This window comes from Elaeis guineensis, chromosome 1, assembly GCF_000442705.2.
Source record: "Elaeis guineensis isolate ETL-2024a chromosome 1, EG11, whole genome shotgun sequence".
Classification (NCBI taxonomy): Eukaryota; Viridiplantae; Streptophyta; class Magnoliopsida; order Arecales; family Arecaceae; genus Elaeis; species Elaeis guineensis.
This window is the reverse complement of record NC_025993.2, coordinates 80601219-80624097: the sequence shown is the minus strand read 5'-3', so window position 1 is coordinate 80624097 and position 22879 is coordinate 80601219. Positions and strand designations below refer to the sequence as shown.

The 22879-nt window shown below is 38.0% G+C and overlaps 1 protein-coding gene across 1 annotated transcript; it reads right to left on the bottom strand.

Moving 5' to 3' along the window:
- Nucleotides 1-1934: 1934 nt before the first annotated feature.
- On the bottom strand, nt 1935-2504 carry LOC109504961 (uncharacterized). The gene has a single exon (XM_019846528.2). It carries the CDS (start codon nt 2502-2504, stop codon nt 1935-1937), a length of 570 nt encoding a protein of 189 aa, XP_019702087.2.
- Between the last annotated feature and the right edge of the window lie 20375 nt (nt 2505-22879).

The window sequence follows — 22879 nt, the reverse complement described above, 5'->3', positions numbered from 1 at the left end:
CGATTGTCATCCCTAGTAATAAAGAGGAAGTAGGGTTGAAATCGGATTAGATAAGAATTAGATACCAGCATATCCATATCTATATTTGTTTTGTTTATCGAATATAAATACGGATATGAATATTATTCGGATGCAAAATTCATATCTATATTTATTTTAAACGGATATGAATACAATTTGGATATTAAAAGTATGGATATAATTCAAGTAATTAAATTTTAATTAAAGATATTATTAAATAGATAATAAATTAAGTTAATAATATATATATATATTTAAAAAATTAATAAGTGCTATATAAATTATATAGGATTACATGTAGATTTGGATATTCCGATACGGATTGATAGTTATCTGTTCATACCCATATTTATAGATATGGATACGGATATAGATATTAGTCGAATCTTTAAATTTCTATCCATATTCAGATTGATTTGAATATAAAAATAGATCTGAATAAATAATACCTATACCACTTTCATTTCTAGGAGAAAGTAATTTGGATAACTACCTCAGGAGGAACTCGGCAGAGCGGTCACCGAGTTGAGACAGGTTGGTTACCCACTTCCAGTCAATGTTATACATAAACTATCCTAATATGTACGACATGGAAATCTAGGATCAGCTAAATTGCTGAATTCCAGGTTACTGATCGAATACCTATGCCTACTCTGGGTGTACAAAATAATATATTTGCTGCGGAATTTAAAGGTATTAAAATACGGCTCATGGTCCTCAGGTCATGATTCACACCCAAGACCAACCATGAAACCTCCAAACGAACTCTACTTTAATAAATAATCAAAGGAATTTAAAATTAAATGTCTTCCTGTTAATTAGATATAAGAGAGAATTCTGTTATTAATATCCTTAGCATGAGAGTATATATAGATCATTCCCCTGTTTATGCTTGCGTTTGTTTGATAATGCCAATATGATGATAGTATACTTGCAATATGGTAGTATACATATAATAACTTTTTAATGTATGATGAAAAGGAGAAAGCAGCATATATAATGGATTTTGATATTCTATTTTTGGTAAGAATGGTGTCCAGTCAAATGCATCTCTTCTCCATCTAGAGGAAGTTTCACATATTGCAAGGTGTTTTATCTTTTCCTTTGTTTTTTTGGTAAATGAGGAGAAAGATATTACGTTTATCATGCCAAATATCTTATATGATACGTGCTGGTTCTCTTCAAGGAGCAAAATTTAACAGGCAAGATTAACTATATAACCAATTATAAAAACCATCAAGAAGTAGAACTTGATCTACTAATTAACTTGTCACTTAGCCTTTCTACAGATACAGCTGAAAGCATAGTCCCAAATCTATTAAGAGCACTCTTATATTCTGTGTCATTCTTGTAAGATATTTTGGTACCTCAAGCGTGTTCGCCTCTGAACATGTTTATTACTTTCATCAAAAATGAATAATCTAAATCCTTGACAATAGATAAGTGGCATCTATGATAAGTGTATGTTAAGTTTATCCATATTTTATGTTTCTTTATTAAAATGATAAGTGGCATCTATGGCTGCAATTTGTTGAGCTGAATTGGCTTTATGTTAAGTTCGGATTCCAACAAAATTGACACAAAACCAAATCAATCCAGTTTGATTTGTTTGGCAGTTAGACAAATAAAATTCCAACACAGACCAACCTAATTTAAGAATAACTTCAAAACCATCCCAGGTGGATCAAAATCAAAAACTTGTTAGACCCAGCCTGAAATATTGTCCTATGAACTAGATAAAAATCAGGTAGATTCCAATTGAATGAGGCCTGAAGCCAACTTCTTGAACCGTCACACAACTTAAACTTGAATCAAAGTGCATGCATTACTAAGGTAACTAAAACAACGATAACTGGAGCTCAACGATATATAGAACAATCTCATTCCACTACTCTGCAACATTTTTACATTGGCTAGCAGCCATGGTATCCAATGGTGTCCAAAATAATTGACCACAATGACCATCCACTCAGATACAAAAGCCACCAAATCGAGACAGCAGAGTTCTCAAGCTCCTCCTCGTCCATGTCAGGGAGATCTGCACTTGTTTCATGTAAAATAAAAGAATTCCGACATAGAGGGCACGTGGCCCTCCGACGATGCTCGAGCCATCCATCGAAGCAGCTCCTATGGAAGAGGTGCCTGCATCTTAGTTCTCTTATCTCTTCACCTTCCTCAATATTAGACAGGCAGAATACACACACTACTGGCTCTAATGGAGACTTATAGCAAGCATTACAAATTTTTACATTGCATGGGGGATATGCCTGATCTGAAGAGGTGGCATGGCTGGACGTAGAAGGTTCAGGATGTCGACCGGCAAATGGATAGCCTGGCCGCCACGTTATATGTGCTGTTGCTTGGAGATGAATGGACTGCATAATGAGTCGAACAATGGCGCTGATGATGAGAATTGGCATGCTCAAACAAGGTGATAGGATGATGGAGATGAACAGAAATAGCACAAATTTTACAAATCCCATGTTCTTAGGACTTAAGAGGGAGGTGAATACCATGCAAGAGGGTGTTAGAGTAGATCGAGTTATTGGGAGATTGGCGAGGGAATTGTTGCTATAGGCAACGCAGGTCCTATTGTCCTCGCCAAAGCAGGTGGGGATTCACCTCCTGTGGTGCGGGTCACTGTCTCATTTAACCCTCGGGCCGGGGCAGCGCTCCATCATAATTCGGAAGGCTGATCACGTGGTGGGGGTGCACAGTTTTGGTAGTTTAGGTCACGCTATCTTCTACAGTAAAGGTAATGCTGCCGCATTTAAACCTTGTGACGTAGCTAGGTACAAATTCTTTTTGAACAGTAACTTTTTAAGTTTCACAACCAAACGTACAGAAAATATGGTCTTACATGCTTGATCTAAATATGCTGATACCATATATTTTATATACGATGGATAAAATATTAGATATATATCTTAAAAATCAATTCGACTGATACATTAATTCTTTCTAGAATATAATTTCATATTTAATCTAATTATTTAAAGCAGTTAATTACTATTCATGTAGTATATATGTCTACGAATCGTCCAATAAATTAACAAGATAATGACATATATTTTCAAGTGTTGAGAATTTGAGGCATGTGTCATTGATGGTTAATTCATAAATTGCTTCCGGCCGTAGGATCATCGTGGGGATAGATGAATCTCGAGTCTACAGTGTGGAGACACTGAAGCGAAAGTGCAGATATTTGTTAGAAAACAAAGATACCGAGCGTGATTAATATGAAAAGTCACTTGAATGTTTACTCACTCGTCAGTGATATTCTCGATGCTGTAGTAGTGTAAATGGTTCTTTGATCTGTGGTACCTTAACTGTTCACAATGAGATTGCTGTAGTTTGACTATACCATAAGTCGGTCTTCTAGCCATACAAAGTCTTAAGGTGTACGTTGGCTGCAGTAGATTCATTGTAGGAATAGGATGTGCACCTAGATGGAATTTATCAACCTTAAAAAAAAAGGAGAAGTCCTGTGTGATTCACGAGATCAAGTTCAGAAAGTCTTTGACCTAAGCAAGTGTAAACATTGGAAAAGAGTTTCCACAAAAATTCACAAGTGAACTCGAGTCAAACCAATCTTGTATATGACAGACGATAAGGTTTGATGAGTTTTTCATAACCTCCGTCTAGTCGAGACTCACGATAGAAGAATTGAATCATACGGTAATAACACCTAGAGGTTCATAATTTTCATTCTACTGGGTTGCCACTACATATTGCTAGATGTCACTGGTGGATCGCGAGACTCATCGAGCGTCATTTTGATGATTGATGATCTTTGATGGGCAGAGTTGGAATTGTTCCAATCCATTGAAAGAAGTTTCAATGATATTTTGATGGAGATCAAAATATATCTCACTACTAGACAGAATAGAACCTACAGAGTCACACACAAAAGAGTTTCTGACTAATCGAGATATCGAACAGCAATTTTAAATCACAAAAAGATTCAATTATCAATGTGATTGATGATTGGACTTATATGTAAAAGTTACATAAAGGACTTGCTAAGGGTTAGTAAGTTCTAGAAGGACTTAATTATAATTATTGCTAATTATTTGATTTGATCAAATATGGATCGAATTAAATCAGATCTAATCTAATTAGATTTGATTTAATTCAGGTTTTCTAGTCCAAATAGGATTTGGATTTAATTTCTAATTGGGTTTGACTCAATTTAGATTCAAATCGGATTAAAATTAAATTAGAAAATTAGAATTCCATTAGACTGGGACTCTCTCTCCTTATCCATGCTTCCATGGGATGCCCAACTAGGTTTACGTGTGGAGAAAAAAGTGGCACAAGAGAAAGTGGGGTGCAAAATAAGATGGGGAGGTGGAAAGAGAAGAGTCCTTCTCTTTTAAGGATTCTGACCAACTCCATCTAAATCCTAACTAATCCCTATTTAAAAGGGAATAAAGGGGGCACCTATACAAGAGATTACATGGTGAATTAGAGAGGTTTGGGGCATGTAAGAAAGAAAAAAAAGAGGGATGGCGTGCTGGTTTGGTGAGGCGCACAAAAAGAAAAGAAAAAGAGGAGGTGCTTATGTGATGGACACCTCATCCTCTTCCTCTTCCTACGTCCATGAGATGGATATGGTTCTTTTCGTTTTCTCTCTTCTTACGCCCATGAGATGGACAGCTTCCTCTTTATCAAGCTTTTAAGGAGGCCTGATATTCATAAGCTTTTAGCCTATGACAAAAGCAAGGTTGAATTCTATAGTAGTGAAACCTCGAGCTCCAAGACTAAAGTGACGGGGAACTACTTCGAGGGCAATGCACCTGACTATTAAGCTGAATCTATGGCCAGAAACATTATAGTTCCTACACAGCCATCCCTTGAACCTAGGGTGGGTCTCAGCCACCGAGATCCCCACAATGCTATTTGGAGAAGTGTTGGTGCTGTCTTATCGATGCTAATTATGGATATAAGATGTGGTTGTCCCATTGGGACAAAAGAAAGACTACTAATGTTCAGCATCTGGTGTAGCCTATGCTTGTCTTGAGTGTTAGGTGCAACCTTCTTAGTGGGTGCACTACCATTACCACGACAGTTTGTAGCACCGAACTTCTATATTGGGAGCAACCTCCTCAATATATGCTACCAATAGCACCTCAACAACCTATGGCATCAAACTTCTATGATGAGGGACAACAATAGTGTCATGTCGCTGACTTGAGATCATGAGCTGAGGGTCGTGACAACCATTGCATACTTATAGAAAACTCTTCCCATAACTACGTAAGGTATCTTATCATAATATCATAAACAGATAGCGGAATAAAATCAAATAACAAATATTCAAACCTTAATTCAAATAAGGGAATCAAAACTCAATGCCAACAAAAAAGAAATAAATATTTGACAAGATCAATATTAAACGAGGTCTTGCATCCACTCCGATGAATCCTAAATCAAATAAGTAGACTAACTCCATCTCTAATTGTATTTTCAATAGAAAACCACACATCAAGCTAATTTTCTGAATCTATGAAAGAAATAGAAAACTCGTCATAAGACTAAATAGTCCAGTGAGCAATGTATATCTTTACCTAAATAAATCAGATAATAATATTAATAACATAATAAATATGTTAGTTCAGAGATTCATATCTTGAGGTGTCGTATTATCTAATATTTATATACGAAATTTTAAATTCATCATAAAGACAACTTATGTTATATTCTCAAATTTATCAAGTTCTCAAGTTTTTCTTATCAACCATGAGCTATGACCATATTTTCTTTATGAAAGGGTTATAACACCACATATCTTCTTATGGTGAGCAAAATCCTTCAGAATCGCTAGTCTTGTTGGCCGTTTGTCACTGATCTCACTGGCAACATATCGCTGGTCTCGCTGGCGGCATAGACTCTCAAGATAAATCAATTGCCAACGTATTAGGATCCATTGACAGGGTTCTTTATATAGTCAGATTATCAATTCATATCATTATCCAGTTTCATATATTATTTCGATAGTAATATAAATAAATGATATCAATTAATTCATATCATTTATTATAATCATACATCATCATAATTATTTCAAAAGAAATAGAATATTTTCAAAATTTAAAATACCTCCATCATATGCATATCATGAATTAATACGATTCAAAATTCATCAATCTATCAATTTATAATTTGCCCGATAAATTTAGTAAAGATAAAACACTACTTATCTTAAAAGCAAATTCAACTATGGATCCAATTAATCTTAAAAATCCTTCTTTGAGCTTGATAAAAATATCATACTTTGATCAAAATTCTATCATAATTATTTTAAAATAAAATTCTTAAAATCTAGCATCCCATAACGATGGGCTAGGTGATAGCATCCGAGATTTCTGATTAATAAATCTAGGCCATTTGCGAATTTTTTTTTAAAGATCCAAGAGCCCTGCAAGAGAGAAAACATAGAGAGATAGGGAAGAAGAAAGAGAGAGGAAGATGGAAGAGAGAGAAGGGAGAGAAAGTCTCTCTCTCTTTTTTTTCTTTTCTTTTTCTTTTCTTTTTTTTTCTTTCTTTCTTTATTTTTTTTTTCTCTTTCTTCCTCTCTTCTTCCTCTTCCTTGGTTAGATAGAACACGGGATCCGTGATCCCCTTCTTCTCCTTTCAGGCTCCATAGGTAGACTGCTTGAAATCGATGATTGGGGGTGTGGCACACGGTGGTGCAGTCGTGGCTCCCCAAGCCAGCACTTGACGGTGATGGGCAGCATGGGAAAATCAATAAACGTGGATGGCCAAAAATAGGGCTGTTGAAAATCTAATTTTTTCCAAAAAAAATAGTGATTAAATCTTAGAAATCTCAGTCTATATTTCAAAAAAAATTTAAGAGAGGGTTTCTTGATTGATTACTTTGCTCTTGGTGGTATTTTGGACCACGAATTTCTCAGCACAAAGCCATTTATCCATGAGCACAAAGGGAAGAACTCGGAAGAAAAATAGAGAGAAGAGGAGGGACTTTTAGTGAGGGGAGGCTGTGAAAGGGAGGAGCATCTCTTTTTATAGGGTAGAGCCCTGGAGTTTGATTCCAACTCCTATTTCATCGAAGGAGAAGACTCTCATCGGGAGTCTTCTTCCTCATGTTCTTCTCCTTTTTTTTTTTATAGAATACTTTAGGACATGTGCACAAGCCTTTTGGGCTGTGCTCTTTGGTGGTCGGGCCTCTATGGGCTGGGTTACTACATTCTTGCCCCAAAAAAAAATTTCGTCCCAAAATTTTCTACGAAAGATTTTTAAATTTTTAGATTTTACAATCATGATCTCATCCCTAAATTCAATATATTCTACTTATAGATTTACTTTTATTATTAGATCTTATCATAAGAATAAGATTCAATATCTCATAGCTTGATTCTTCTTATAGATGATCGAAATTGAATCTATCTCTTGTAAAATAAAAAAAAATCAACATCTTAATTCTAAATAAGGATTTCAAGTTTCTCCATCAAAATATTAACTACTCTTAATTACTCGATCCATCATAAGATTAGATTGCAAATGACTCTAATCTATCTCTTGTAGAATAATCTTCAATATCAATAGATAGCCTCAAACTCTTTCAATCAGGTGGAGAAGTGATACTGGTCGAAAGAGTACAAGCTTCAAATTTAAGAGGAAAGAGGTCTACACCAATATATTTCCATATTCATGACTAAAAACCAATGGTCTACTAACTTTAGATGCAGGATGTTAAAACTTAGCTTAGCTCAAGATAGAAGAATACACTAATGTGGGGAAATTCAGTGCAGGGATAAAATGGTAATTTTAAAACTTTTTCAAAATCACTATTTTATCATAAAAATTATTAATTAATCTAATTAATTAATAAAAATTTATCCTACACTAGGATCTAAATATGATATATAGCATGCATGCATTTAAATTTGAAATTCGAATTTGAACAGTAAACACTTTACTGTAATGTGTTCTGAATACAATACCTTTGTGCGGATAGTAGATCGTCGTAATCTAATCCTCGTCGAGAGAGTCTGATTATCATGATGTAGTCACACAGTATGTCTAGCCTCCATGGATCATCCACATGAAGCATCCGATCTGATCAACTCCTCACGAGTGCTAGCTCGTTGTAGAGCTCTTTCGACGGTCGATGCTAATCGAACTCCTTCGATCGATGTCTGTCGATTTTTTGGATGCTCTGGATCATTAGTAGATGTGCTTGAGAGGATGTTGAAGATCTTTCTAAAATTTGGTGAGCTCATGACACTCGTAGCTCACCTTCTCACTTCCCGAACTCCAGGCTGAAACCCTGAAGAACTCACTGAAACCCTGCGCATACTTTTTCTTTCTTTTCTTTCTTTTTCTCTCGGAAGGATATAGACCTTCACCTTGCACACAAGGATTCCTCACGCCTAGATTTTCTCTTCAAAATTTTTCTTGCACACGCCCCACTCTTCTCCTCCTTTTAAAACAATGTCAAACGTCTTATCCACGTGAGAGGATAAAGATGAGTAATTACACATTTGAATTCAAATCAAATTTTGAATTCAAATGAAAATCAATTTATTCCTATCCACTAAGGGTGTGAGAAGAGGAGGGCATGGCTTAATTTGCACGTGAGTGATTTCATGAGAAATATTTTCTCGTGTAATAAATGGGGCGTTAAAAGAGGATAAGGTCAAGGTGCTAAGATTGGTTGCTCATTCAAATTTAAACTTTGTTTTGAATTTGAATGGCCAACCAATCATCCTTATCCACTCATATGGTGCATTAAAGTAGGGTGTGAGGAGGGCTTTGCATGAGAAAAAATTTATGAGAACTTCCTTCTCGTGAATTCAAAAGGACGCAGTGGAAGTGAGGTGGCACAGGGAGAATGGGTCAAGGTGGTTTTATTATTTAAACCAACCTAATTGAGCCAAATAAGCTAGGCCCAATTAGACTAATTTAAACCCAACTAAATTAGGCTTAATTAGGCTCAATAAAATCCTAATCAAATCAAAAATTGATTAAGTCCAACCCCTGATCAAATCAGGGATCAAACCATCTCGACGATTAGGTCAACTCTTAACCTAATCGGGTCAAACCTAACTGAATCCAATTCAATTGGACTTGATCCAAAAATAATTACTCAATCAAATTGAGTTAATTAGTGATCAAATTACTAATTAAACATCTCATAAATATTGAATCCAAATCCGATGGATAATCGGGCATCAGAATTCATCGATATGTAACCCTGATCGAAGAGTCCCAAACTAGTGGGACTCTTGACCCCGGTACCCAAAATGTATGGGACTCATGATCAGAGAATCCTGATTCTCGATCATAGAGTCTCAGACATGTAAGACTCATAGTCCACGAGCATTAGGACTCTTCATCAGCCATCAGATCAGATAGAAATCTCTAATGTGTGTGACCTCGCAGGTTCGAACCTAAGCCGATAGCACAGGAACCAATTCCTGTACTAATCGAAGTGACCATCTAGCAATGGTATCCGACGATCTGATAGGTTGAATAGTCGCAATCGCAACACTCAGAACCTACGTGAATATGGTTACTGTATAATTCATCCTTTTGACCTCTGTGTTTAGGACGACTCAGGGTTAAACTGTCAACCCTGATTAGATCATCCGAATCGTGCTCAACTCAAACAGTCCTGTGACTCCTCACAAGGACTACCCTGGTCAAGATTTTGCTAAATTGAAACATGACTGTACACAGCTCCTAAACTGGAGTGGTCAATCCCATCTTGACACACGCACCGACAAGTCAAGTACTTGCTACACCCAGCAGCCTTCCGTCACTGAATTAGAAATTCAAGTAGTCCAGTGCCTAAGTGCAGTGAGTTGCTTGCAAGTCACCGTGGCGGTCTCAGGTTGGAGGGATATTTATACCCATATTCCATCAGAGCAAATCTTGACAGCAGAAATAGCTCCAGAGTCGATCACGTTCGGTGTAGATATACCCTTACATCTCACCTGTATGCCATACCAGTGTCTCCACACTCATTGGTTAAGAGGACAACCAACCTATATGGCACACAATGACCTATGCTTGATAAATGTTGTCATCCTTGATAACAACGTACTATTTGGTTGCGAACAGATTTAAGGACTAAACGACAAATTCTCTTTTGTCGAGTCTAAATAGTCCTAAGGACTTTACCACAACATAGGAGTTCATTAGAAGATGAAACATTTTATGATGAAAAATACCAAAATAATTTTTATTAATTCATAATTCATGTACATATATAAAAATGAGTACAACCGTCAACAGGCTGACGATTGACTTTGGAACACTATTTCTAACAATCTCCCACTTAGCCTAAAGTCAATCGATGCAGTATCTAATACCCATCTTCGACTTGTAGTCATCGAACTCCTTCACCGCTGTTGATGCAAAAATCCGCTTGCGTCGGAGAAGCTGGAGTTGGAGAAGCCGTGGTCGCCGCCGGGACCTGCAAAGGAAGTCTAAACCGGAGGTGGGGTTGCTCCGGCAAGACCCTCCAACGCTCAAGTCAGTTCTCTGTCTCAACAAGAATGGAGCGCTCGAACGGAGAATTTAGCAGAGTTTTTAGATAAAAAGATGAGAGCTTAGATAATAACGTATCTGGGGTTCCCCTTTTTATAGGCGGAGGGTGCCACAGACTGATAGCGACGTTCGTAACCGTCTGGTAGTGGGCCGCCCATAGTCAGGCGGAATTTATTGCGGAGGGTAGTGGAGCGGAATCATGGCTATTGCCATAGCTCGCCACGTGGAATCAGTTGCGAGGAGTGGAGCAGCGTTCGTTGTCGTGACTTGCCAGCGGATGGGAGAATCGCGCGATATCCGTCGCAGGAGGTGGAGCAGGATCGTGGCCGTTATGTTGGCCTGTCAGGGAGTAGTGGAGCTGTGCGGAATCCATTGTAGGAAGTGGAGCAGAGCTGCGACTGTTACTGTGGCTTGTCAGGGAGTGATGGAGCTGCACGAAATCCGTTGCAGGAAGTGGAGCAGGATCGTGGCCGTTAAAATAGCCTGTCAGGGAGTGCAGATCCATCGACTGAAGCTCGAAAGTGGTCGGAGCTGATGACGGAGTTCGGCTCCCGTAGGAGTCCGGGCGGAGTCCTCTGCAACTAAAGTCAGGTAGAAAGTCCGGCTCCCGTGGGAGTCCGGACGGATCTTACCGACAATCAGAGTCAGCGACGGAGCCCGGCTCTTGTGGGAGTCCGGGCGGAGTCCCCCTTGCGGTTGAAGTTGTCGTCGGAGTCTGGCTCCCGAAGTCTATCTGCAGTTGTTGGAGTCGAGGGTGAAGCCCGGCTCCCGTAGAAGCCCGGGCAGAGCCTTCCTGCAATTAAAGTCAAAGGCGAGGTCCGGCTCCCGTAGGAGTCCGGACGGGGCTTACCAGCAGTTGATGTTGAGGATGGAGCCCGGCTCCAGTAGGAGTCCGGGTGGAGTCAACTTGAGGTCAAAGTTGTCGGCGGAGTCCGGCTCCCGTAGGAGTCCGGACGAAGTCTGTCTGCAGCCGTCGGAGTCGAGGACGAAGTCCGGCTCCCGTAGGAGTCCGGGCGGAGTCTTCCTGCAATTGAAGTTAAAGGCGAAGTCCGGCTCCCGTAGGAGTCCGGACGGGGCTTACCGGTAGCGGATGTTGAGGACGGAGCCCGGACTCCCACGCCGGATGTTGAGGACGGAGCCCGGCTCCCGTGGGAGTCCGGGCGGAGTCAACTTGAGGTCGAAGTTGTCGGTGGAGTCCGGCTCTCGTAGGAGTCCAGACGAAGTCTGTCTGCAGCCGTCGGAGTCGAGGACGAAGTCCGGCTCCCGTAGGAGTCCGGGCGGAGTCTTCCTGCAATTGAAGTTAAAGGCGAAGTCCGGCTCCCGTAGGAGTCCAGACGGGGCTTACCGGTAGCGGATGTTGAGGACGGAGCCCGACTCCCGTGGGAGTCCGGGCGGAGTCAACTTGAGGTCGAGGTTGTCGGCGGAGTCCGGCTCCCGTAGGAGTCCGGATGAAGTCTGTCTGCAGCCGTTGGAGTCGAGGACGAAGCCCGGCTCCCGTAGGAGTCCGGGCGGAGTCTTCCTGCAATTAAAGTTAAAGGCGATGTCGGTGACGGAGCCCGACTCCCGTAGGAGTCCGGGCAAAGCTGTCATGTAGTCGATTCTGCTGAGGACTTCGGCTGTGGGTATTTTATACCCAACAACCGCAATGGCTTTAGTGAATGGGTCGGTCAGGTTCTCCTTTCCATCGATCTTCTGAAGGTCGACGTCACCTCGATCCATAATTTTTTGGATGAGATAGTAGCGGCACAGAATATGCTTCTTCCGCTGGTGTGCCTTGGGTTCCTTCACCTGAGCAATAGCTTCGGAGCTGTCACAATAGAGCAGAACTGGACCAACAAGGAAGGGTGCTACTCTGAGCTCGGTGAAGAATTTTCTCAGCCACACTGCTTCTTTGGCAGCATCTGATGCAGCAACATACTCCACCTCGCAAACTGAATCAGCCACTGTGTGTTGCTTGAAACTCTTCCAGCAGATAGCCCCACCATTAAGGGAAAAAATAAATTCCGACACACTTTTGCTGTCATCATGATCAGACTGGAAACTAAAGTCTGTAAACCCTATAAGTCTCAAGTCCGATTCACCATAAACAAGCCACTGGTCCTTAGTATTTCTTAAATACTTTAGGATGGTTTTAACAACCTTCCAGTGATTCTCCCCTGGATCAGATTGGTATCTACTCACTACCCTTAGTGAGTATGCCACATCCGGTCGTGTACATGTCATGGCGTACATGATAGATCTCACTGTCGAAGCATATGAAATCCTACCCATATGCTCTCTCTCTTGAGGTGTTGTCGGATAATCCCTCTTCGAGAGAGAAATTTCATAGCCTATCGGTAGATAGTCTTTCTTAGAATTCTCCATACTGAACCTCTTCAGCATAGATCTATGTACGTAGATTGGGATAAACCAAGCAACCTTTTAGATATATCTCTATAGATCCTCATCCCTAGGATGTAGGAAGCTTCTCCCAAATCCTTCATGGAGAACTGTGACGACAGCCAAATCTTTATTCCCTATAATGCAGGGACATCATTTTCGATTAAGAGAATATCATCCACATACAATACAAGAAATACCACTACTGGACCATTAGCCCACTTATAAATGTAGGGCTCTTCTCCGTTCTTAATGAAGCCATACATCTTGATCGTCCTATCAAAATGTATGTTCCAACTCCGGGATGCCTGCTTAAGTCCATAAATGGACCTCTTTAGTTTGCACACCTTAGACTCATCAGTGGATGTGAATCCTTCAGGTTGTATCATATACACCTCTTCATCCAGCTCTTCGTTTAGGAAAGTTGTCTTCACATCCATCTGCCAGATTTCATAGTCCAGATGGGCAGCTATCGCAAGCATAATCCAAATAGATTTGAGCATTGCCACAGGAGAAAATATCTCGTCATAGTCTATACCATAACGTTGATGATATTCCTTGGCAATCAGATGGGCTTTATAGGTTTCCACCTTTCCGTCTGTGCCCCTCTTCCTCTTGAAGACCCACTTACACCCTATGGATTTTACTCCTTCAGGTGGGTCAACCAATGTCCACACATCGTTGACCTTCATGGACTCCATTTCGAATTTTATGGCCTCTAGCCATTTCTCAGAGTCGGATCTCTGCATTGCATTCATGTAGGTGATCGGATCCTCATCGTTTTCATCAAGTTCGATAGGATCGTCATCTCGGACCAAGAAATCATAGTATCTGTCTGGTTGACGTGGTACTCTATCAGATCGCCTTAAGGGTGCTTGAACAATGGGCTCCGGATCTGATCTAATCAAATTCGGTTCAGGTTCAGCAGCTTGTGTTGGTTTTTTCACCTGTCGAACTTCATCAAGTTCGACCTTAGAGGCAACAGTCCCTTCACCAAAGAACTCTTTTTTCAAAAAGATTGCCTTAAGGATGACAAACACCTTTTGCTCATCAGTCAGGTAGAAATAATACCCTTTGGTCTCTTTTGGGTATCCTATAAAATTACACTTGTCAGACCTAGGTCCTAGCTTGTTCGTAATTAAATGTTTAACATAAGTCGGACACCCCCAAATCCTAAGGTGCGAGAGTACTGGCTTATGTCCTATCCATATCTCATATGGCGTTTTAGTTACAGACTTACTCGGAACTCTATTTAGAAGGTAACAAGCCGATTTGAGCGCATATCCCCAGAGGGAGATTGGCAGACCAGCAAATCCCATCATGGATTGAACCATGTCCAACAAGGTTCGATTCCTCCTTTCAGATACACCATTATGCTGTGGTGTTCCAAGAGGAGTCCAATGAGAGAGAATCCCATTCTCTCCAAGATATATCAGAAACTCATTGGAAAGGTATTCACCTCCTCGATCAGATCAAAGAGTTTTAATACACTTTTTAATTTATTTTTCTACCTCATTTCGGAATAGTTTGAATATTTCAAACGACTCCGACTTATGCTTCATTAAATAGACATACCCATACCTCGATAGATCGTCTTGTGAAGGTTATGAAGTAGAAATATCCACCTCTTGCACTTGAGCTCATGGGTCCACAAACATCAGAATGTACCAGACCCAAGAGTTCACTGGCTCGCTCACAGTTTTCAATAAAAGGTGACTTGATCATTTTACCAAGAAGACATGACTCACAGGTTGGAAGTGATTCACAATCACCTACTTCAAGAATTCCTTTTTGAGCCAACCTGTTTATCCTGTTCTTATTGATATGACCTAGCCTACAGTGCTAAAAGTAGATTTCAGACATATTATCTATTCTAAGACGTTTACCGGAGGTTTGAACCACATTAACAGGTTGTAATAGAAAGTAAATTCTATTATTAAGTTGTCCAACAAACATTGTAACACCATTCAAAATGATATTGCAAATATTTTTTTTTATTAAAAATTGATAACCGTACATGGCCAAAAGGCCTACAGAAATAATATTTAATAAAAAGCTTGGACAATAGTGACATTCACTCAGAATTATATTTCGAAAATTGATTACAAGGTTCATGATTCCTAATGCTAGAACTAAAATTTTGCTTCCATCTCCAACATTCAGGAACCTCTCGCCTTCATCAAATCTCCTACTGACCTGCAGACCCTGCATCGAATTGCAAATATGATAAGGGCTTCCGGTATCCAATACCCAGACAGTAGTATCACAAATAGAAAAGTTGCAAGGTGTTATCATATAAGTACCTTGCTTCTTCTTTGGCCTGTTCGGGTCCAGTGAGGCAATGTATGGAGGACAGCTCCTCTTCCAATGCCCCTGCTTCTTACAAAAGAAGCACTCTGCCTGGCTCTGATCGGGCTTGCGCTTCTTGGTCTGACCCTGTGCAGACGTTCTAGCATGCAGCTGCACCTTCTTATTCTTCTTCTTCTTGTTCTTCTTCCCTTTCTTAAAGGATCGACGACCAGAAGAAGACCCTCCCACAACATTCACCGACTCCTTATGGAGCTGGTGATCCTTCTCAAAGTTCTGCAGCAACCCCAACAAGCTGTGGTAGTTCACTGCAGACTTTGTCATTCGAAAATGAGTAAGGAAGGAAAGGAAGGACTTGGGCAGAGAATTAAGGATCGCATCCTTACTGAGCTGCTCGTGCAGTGAAAAATCCAGTTTACTTAGGCGCTCAATCATTTCGATCATGTACAGTACATGATCAGTGACTGAGGCTCCATCCCTCATCCGAGCATTGAAAATGGCACAACTAGTTTTGTGCCTTTCAACATCGTCAGGCGTGCCAAAAGAGTCGTTCAACATTTGAAGCATCTCCTGTGGCTGGGCATTCTCGAACCTGCGGCTGAACTCATCATTCATTACTGCCAGCATTATGCACCAGACGGTGGTGCGGTCGTTGAGCCACTTTTGGTAAGTGTCTCGGATCGTCCCTCTAGCATTCAGGACTGGCTCCTCAGGTGCCGGATCCGTTACTATATAAAGGATCCGCTCATGCTCAAGAATGATTTTTAATTTTCGATACCAGCTATCGAAATTAGGTCCCATGAGCTTATCATTATCTAATAATGACCGGAGCAATAGGGTAGTGGCCATAGCTGCATAAAAGAAAATCAGATCTATATTAGTACATAAATTATTAATACTAAAGACTTGAACTTTAGTCTAAAATTTTTCCCAGTATTTTTATGAATTGGTAGCCTTAACCTCCAATTCGAAGAATTACTTTAATTCCTTAGTGGGTACTAGAATCCACACAGACTACACACGAGCCCAACTTTGGTTGGTCAACCCATGTGTATCTATGGGTAGGTTCATAACCAGTTGTTTCTCTAAACAACTTCTAACAATTGATTTTGCCCCAGAACCTAATCAGTAGGCTTTGGCCTCCACTGAAAAGATCTGGTTAGGTCCAACCATTAACATGATTTGATTCGGTGAATCAGACCAATAAATGATCAGGCCCGACTTTGGCCGGCCAACCTGACCACCATCAGAAAGACTCAAACCAAATTATCATATTATGAATGATAATTCCATTAGTCAATAAGCACCAGGCCTTTGGGCCTCCAATGATTATTAAACTAATAGACTCATTATCACTCACTTAATGGGAGGCTATGACTTAGTTATCAATATAACTTAATCATTTTTAGGACCTAATAATTTTTGAGAATTTTATTAAAGAATAGATGAGAAGATAAATTACCAGCCAATTTCAATCCTCCCACTGACTTCACCAAGTCAGATTAAAAAGGATTTAATTAAGCCAGCATTAGGAGCACCTAAATCAGTCAAACTGATTTACCTAATGACATGGGTGAGCCCTAATCACCAAGTGATCTAATCAAAATCTAATTCACCAGGTTGGCCAGGTAAGTGAGATCAGTGGTGGGGATATACCATTAACTCGTTAGAGATTGAATCACTGTGAGTAGCTCCCGCTTAAAAACCACTGGTCAAACTGCCAAACTTACCTTAGACACCAACCGGTTCATTAGTTTTAATTTGATCAACTTAGTAAATTGGGTTCCACCGCGTAGCCATGAATTAAGTCCATCTTGGTCTAGTTAAAGACATGGACCCATTCAACTACAACTATTGGAGTTGAGTCTAGAGTATCCTTGACCTAATCTAATTCAACTTTAGATTAGATTTGACCAATTACTTTAATTTAGTTCATTTCTTTAAGCTAACCTTAGGTCTAACCCAATTATGGACCTAATCCATCAACCCATTGACCCACAAGTTTATGCAATTGTCTTAGGTCTTAATTCACAATTCTAGACCTACTAGACAACACTTAATTCTTTTAATTAAGTATTTGGGCTAATGGGTCAGGGTTTGGCATTTCAAAAATAATTTTCAAATTTGAAAGGTTTTATTTTCTGTTCACCAAATATGTTGACTCATTTCATAAATAGCAATCTTATAGCTAATTACATAACAGAAAATAACTCAATCAAAATAAATCATGAATATTTATTTCACTACTTCATCTGCATGGGATATAATCGCATCGACATCCCTACCGCCATAGGGGACCCCATCGAATGAGAAGAGAGGGCCTTTAAACCCTACTTTTCTCCTATGACCGGACGGTCATGGTAACCAACCCAATTCGATTACCTGCTACTTGGATCAAGTATATCTAAATATATCAATTTTAAAATTTAAATTTTAAATTTCAAATTTCAAATTTCAAATTTTGAATTTCAAATTTTGAATTTTAAATTTTGAATTTTAAATTTTGAATTTCAAATTTGAAATTTCAACCAAATTTTAAATTTCAAATTTTGAATTTTAAATTTTTTAAACTTTTGAATTTTGAATTTCAAATTTCAAAATTCAAAATTCAAATTTTGAATTTCAAATTTTTGAATTTTAAATTTCGAACAACTTTCAAAATTTAAATTTTAAATTTTAAAATTTAAATTTTAAATTTAAACTTTTAGATTATAACTTAATCTATGCATGTAAATATATATATCATATCTAAAAACCTTGCTCTGATACCATTTGTGGGGAAATTCAGTGCAGGGGTAAAATGGTAATTTTAAAACTTTTCAAAATTATTATTTTACAATGAGAATTATTAATTAATCTAATTAATTAATAAAAATTTATCCTACACTAAGATCTAAATATGATATATAGCATGCATACATTTAAATTTGAAATTCGAATTTGAACAGTAAACACTTTAGTATAATGTGTTCAGAACATAATACCTTTGTGCGGGTAGTAGATCGTCGCAATCTGATCACCGTCGGGAGAGTCTGATCATCGCGATGTAGCCATACAGCGTATCTGGCCTCTGTGGATCGTTCACACGAAGCTCCCGATCTGATCAACTCCTCACGAGTGCTAGCTCGTTGTAGAGCCCTTTCGACGGTCGATACTGATCGAACTCCTTCGATCGATGTTTGCTGATTCTTTGGATGCTCTGGATCATCAGCAGACATGCTTGAGAGGATGTTGAAGATCTTCCTAAAATTTGGTGAGCTCACGACACTCGTATCTCACCTTCTCACTTCCTGAACTCCAGGCTGAAACCCTGAAGAACTCTCTGAAACCCTACGCACACTTTTTCTTTCCTTTCTTTCTTTTTCTCTCGGAAGGATATAGACCTTCACCTTACACACAAAGATTCCTCACGTCCAAATTTTCTCTCCAAAATTTTTCTTGCACACGGCCCACTCTTCTCCTCCTTTTAAAACAATGTCAAACATCTTATCCACGTGAGAGGATAAAGATGAGTAATTGCACATTTGAATTCAAATAAAAATCAATTTATTCCTATCCACTAAGGGCATGAGAAGAGGAGGGCGTGGCTTAATTTGTGCATGAGTGATTTCATGAGAAATATTTTCTCGTGTAATAAATAGGGCATTAAAAGAGGATAAGGTCAAGGTGCTAAGATTGGTTGCTCATTCAAATTCAAACTTTGTTTTGAATTTGAATGGCCAACCAATCATCCTTATCCACTCATATGGCGCATTAAAGTAGGATGTTAGGAGGGCTTTGCATGAGAAAAAATTCATGAGAACTTCCTTCTCGTGAATTCAAAAGGGCACAGTGGAAGTGAGGTGGCACAGGGAGAATGGGTCAAGGTGGTTTCATTATTTAAACCAACCTAATTGAACCAAATAAGTTAGACCCAATTAGACTAATTTAAATCTAACTAAATTAGGCTTAATTAGTCTCAATAAAATCCTAATCAAATTAGGAATTGATTAAGCCCAACCCTTGATCAAATCAGGGACCAAACCATCTCGACGATTAGGTCAACTCTTAACCTAATCGGGTCAAACCCAACTGAATCCAATTCAATTGGACTTGATCCAAAAATAATTACTCAATCAAATTGAGTTAATTAGCGATCAAATCATTAATTAAACCTCTCATAAATATTGAGTCCAAATTTGATGGGTAATCGGGCATCAGAATTCATCGATATGTAACTCTGATTGAAGAGTCCCAAACCAGTGGGACTCTTGACCCCGGTACCCAAAATGTGTGGGACTCATGATCAGAGAATCCTGATTCTTGATCATAGAGTTCCAGACACATAGGACTCATAGTCCACGAGCATTAGGACTCTTCATCAGCCATCAGATCAGATAAAAACCTCTAATGTGTGTGACCCCGCAGGTTCGAACCTAAGCCGGTAGCACAGGAACCAATTCCTGTACTAATCGAAGTGACCATCTAGCAATGGTACCCGATGATCGGATAGGTCGAATAGTCATAATCACAACATTAAGAACCTATGTGAATATGGTTACTGTATCATTCATCCTTTTGACCTCTGTGTTTAGGACGACTCAAGGTTAAACTGTCAACCCTGATTAGATCATTCGAATCATGCTCAACTCAAACAGTCCTGTGACTCCTCACAACAACTACCCTGGCTAAGATTTTTCTAAATTGAAACATGACTGTACACAGCTCCTAAACTGAAGTGGTCAATCCCATCTTGACACATGCACCGACAAGTCAAGTACTTGACTACACCCAGTAGCCTTCCGTCACTGAATTAGAAATTCAGGTAGTCCAGTGCCTAAGTACAGTGAGTTGCTTGCAAGTCACCATGGCGATCTCAGGTCGGAGGGACATTTATACGCATATTCCATCGGAGCAAATCTTGACAGCAGAAATAGCTTCGGAGTCGGTCACGTTCAGTGCAGATGTACCCATACATCTCACCTGTATGCTATACCAATGTCTCCACACTCATTGGTTAAGAGGATAACCAACCTATATGGCACACAACGACCTATGCTTGATAAACATTGTCGTCCTTGGTAACAACGTATCATTTGGTCACGAACAGATTTAAGGACTAAACGACAAATCCTCCTTTGTCGAGTCTAAATAGTCCTAAGGACTTCACCACAACATAAGAGTTCATTAGAAGATGAAATATTTTATGATGAAAAATATCAAAATAATTTTTATTAATTCATAATTTATGTACATATACAAAAATGAGTACAACCGTCAACAGGCTGACGATTGACTTTGGGACACTATTCCCAACAACTAATGCGAATGAAATAGTGATATCCAAATCAATTAAGAATCAAAAATATTTTTTTTTCTTTAACAATAAAATCATCCCATAAGAGAAAATCAAATCAAGTCTTCTATTGTAAAACCTTTCAAAGTAAGAGATAATTAATCATCCTAGCTTTCAAAAATGGAAATTCATAGTTCTAATCTCATCATCAAACTTTTTGGTATTTTAATTTTTAATATACTTTCACCATTAAATTGTCCCATAAGTGGAAAGTCAATACCACAAATGTTGATTAGAACCAAAACCACTATTTTTGGTTATCAAAATCAATATCTTCATTCAAATAAAAATATCAGATTTTTTGCTAAAAATATCAATTGCTCATAATTTAATTGATTTATTATAAGATCATGAATAATTTTACTATACTCTCAATAGATAAACATTTTAGGATAAAGGTTTAAGATCAAAATCTAAGATCGATAAACAATCTCAAATTCTTTCTAATAGATGGAGAAACATATGTTTAAAATCTAGAAGAATAGAAATCCATCACTAAATATTTTAAATCTAAGATCAAGAATCACTGGTCCACTAATCTAAAACTCAGGATGCTAAAAATTTCTTTAGCATGGAAGATAGAAGAACTACTTATGAAAATCACATAGCAACATCCAACATAATCCAGGTCATCACACTTTCACTGTGCACTTTGATTCAAATCATCAAAATTTCTTTGGATGTAGTAAATGACTTCCGATCAGAACACTACTATACAGTGAAAATATCCAAAATTTAAATTTTAGGTAAATTCAAGGAAAACTTTTAATTTTTGTCCCCAATATGGATCAAACAAATCCATCCAAATTAACCCCGAGTCAATTAACATAATAAAAAACATCATATAAGCCAATTATTGTAATTCAAATATGAATTGGATCTTGATTCTTTTGTCAATCATCTAGAAAATTTTAAATCAAACTCTGTAAAAGCAATTAGAAGAATTTTCTGAATGCTCCATCAAGTTCTAAGGCCCTAAATCAAATGCATCAATAAAACTAACTCCATCATCTCTTCTAAAGTTCCTCTCTTGAGATCTTTAGTATCTATCAAATGCTATCCACAATAACCGTGCAAATCTTTCAAAATCAAATTCTTTCATACCATACTAGATTTTAACACCGACCTTAATAACAATGGCAAAGAAATTCTAGCTCAGTTCATAATCCCAAAATTCTTTTTTTTTTTAAATTAAAATTTCACATACCCCTTATAATCTTCATTAGACTCAACTAAAATATTTTATCTTAATCCCAAGATGGTAAATCAAGATTCCATTAAAATGAATATTCTACAATCTCAAATAAAATCAATTTCTTAACAATAAGTTTATTACCATTTCACATGTATCCCAAAATCTCAAATAAATATAAAAAAGATTATTTATCTTAATCCAAAGATAGCAATCAAAAATTTCATTAATCAACCTCAATCATGATGATAAAAAATCTCTCAATCAACATATATATATAATCTTTGGATTAAAATTTCATATATACCACATAGTCTTCAATAGACATAAATAAGATCTATCATTTGGATCCAAAGATCACAATTAAAATTTTTAATGATTCCACTAAGATGAATACTCTATGATCTCAAAACAAAAAAAACTTCTTCCATCAGAAACATATTTATTTGTAATATTCTTAAATATACATTCCTCCTACCATTCTAGTTTATACATGATCCACACGCCAAGTGCAACTTCGAAAAGTATTCTAATTAAATATCATATAAGATCTTTCTTTTCTTAGGTCAAATCATAAGCAACTCACCAAGAATGAATAGTTATCTTGCTATTAAGTAATTAACTTCAAAGTTAGGAGCAATATCATAGTACTACTCCCATATCAAATTTGAGCTTACAATTTACTTGAACAACTAATGAGCCAATTGATAATCACAATGCATAATAAAATTTCATGATCAATTCTCTCACAATTACTTTAGATCAAAGTTCAAATAATCATAACTTGATCCATCCGACTAATCATAATATGATCTACAAATTATTAGTTATAAATCAAACTCTATGTGTCATAATCTCTTATAATCCTTTCATACATAATCACAATGTTTAATCAAAAATCATAAAGATATCTTACATTACAATTATCATAGATCTACACCCCAATATCTCTAGTGTCTCCCTACTTACACTCATCCTATATTTGATTCTAAGTCTTAATTTATTTACTAATGCTTTGATATTATATTAACTGTCATGCTCTTGACCTGAGATCATGATCTGAGAATCATGGCAACCCCTGTATACTCATAGAAAATTCTTTCCATAAGCACACAAGATATTATCAT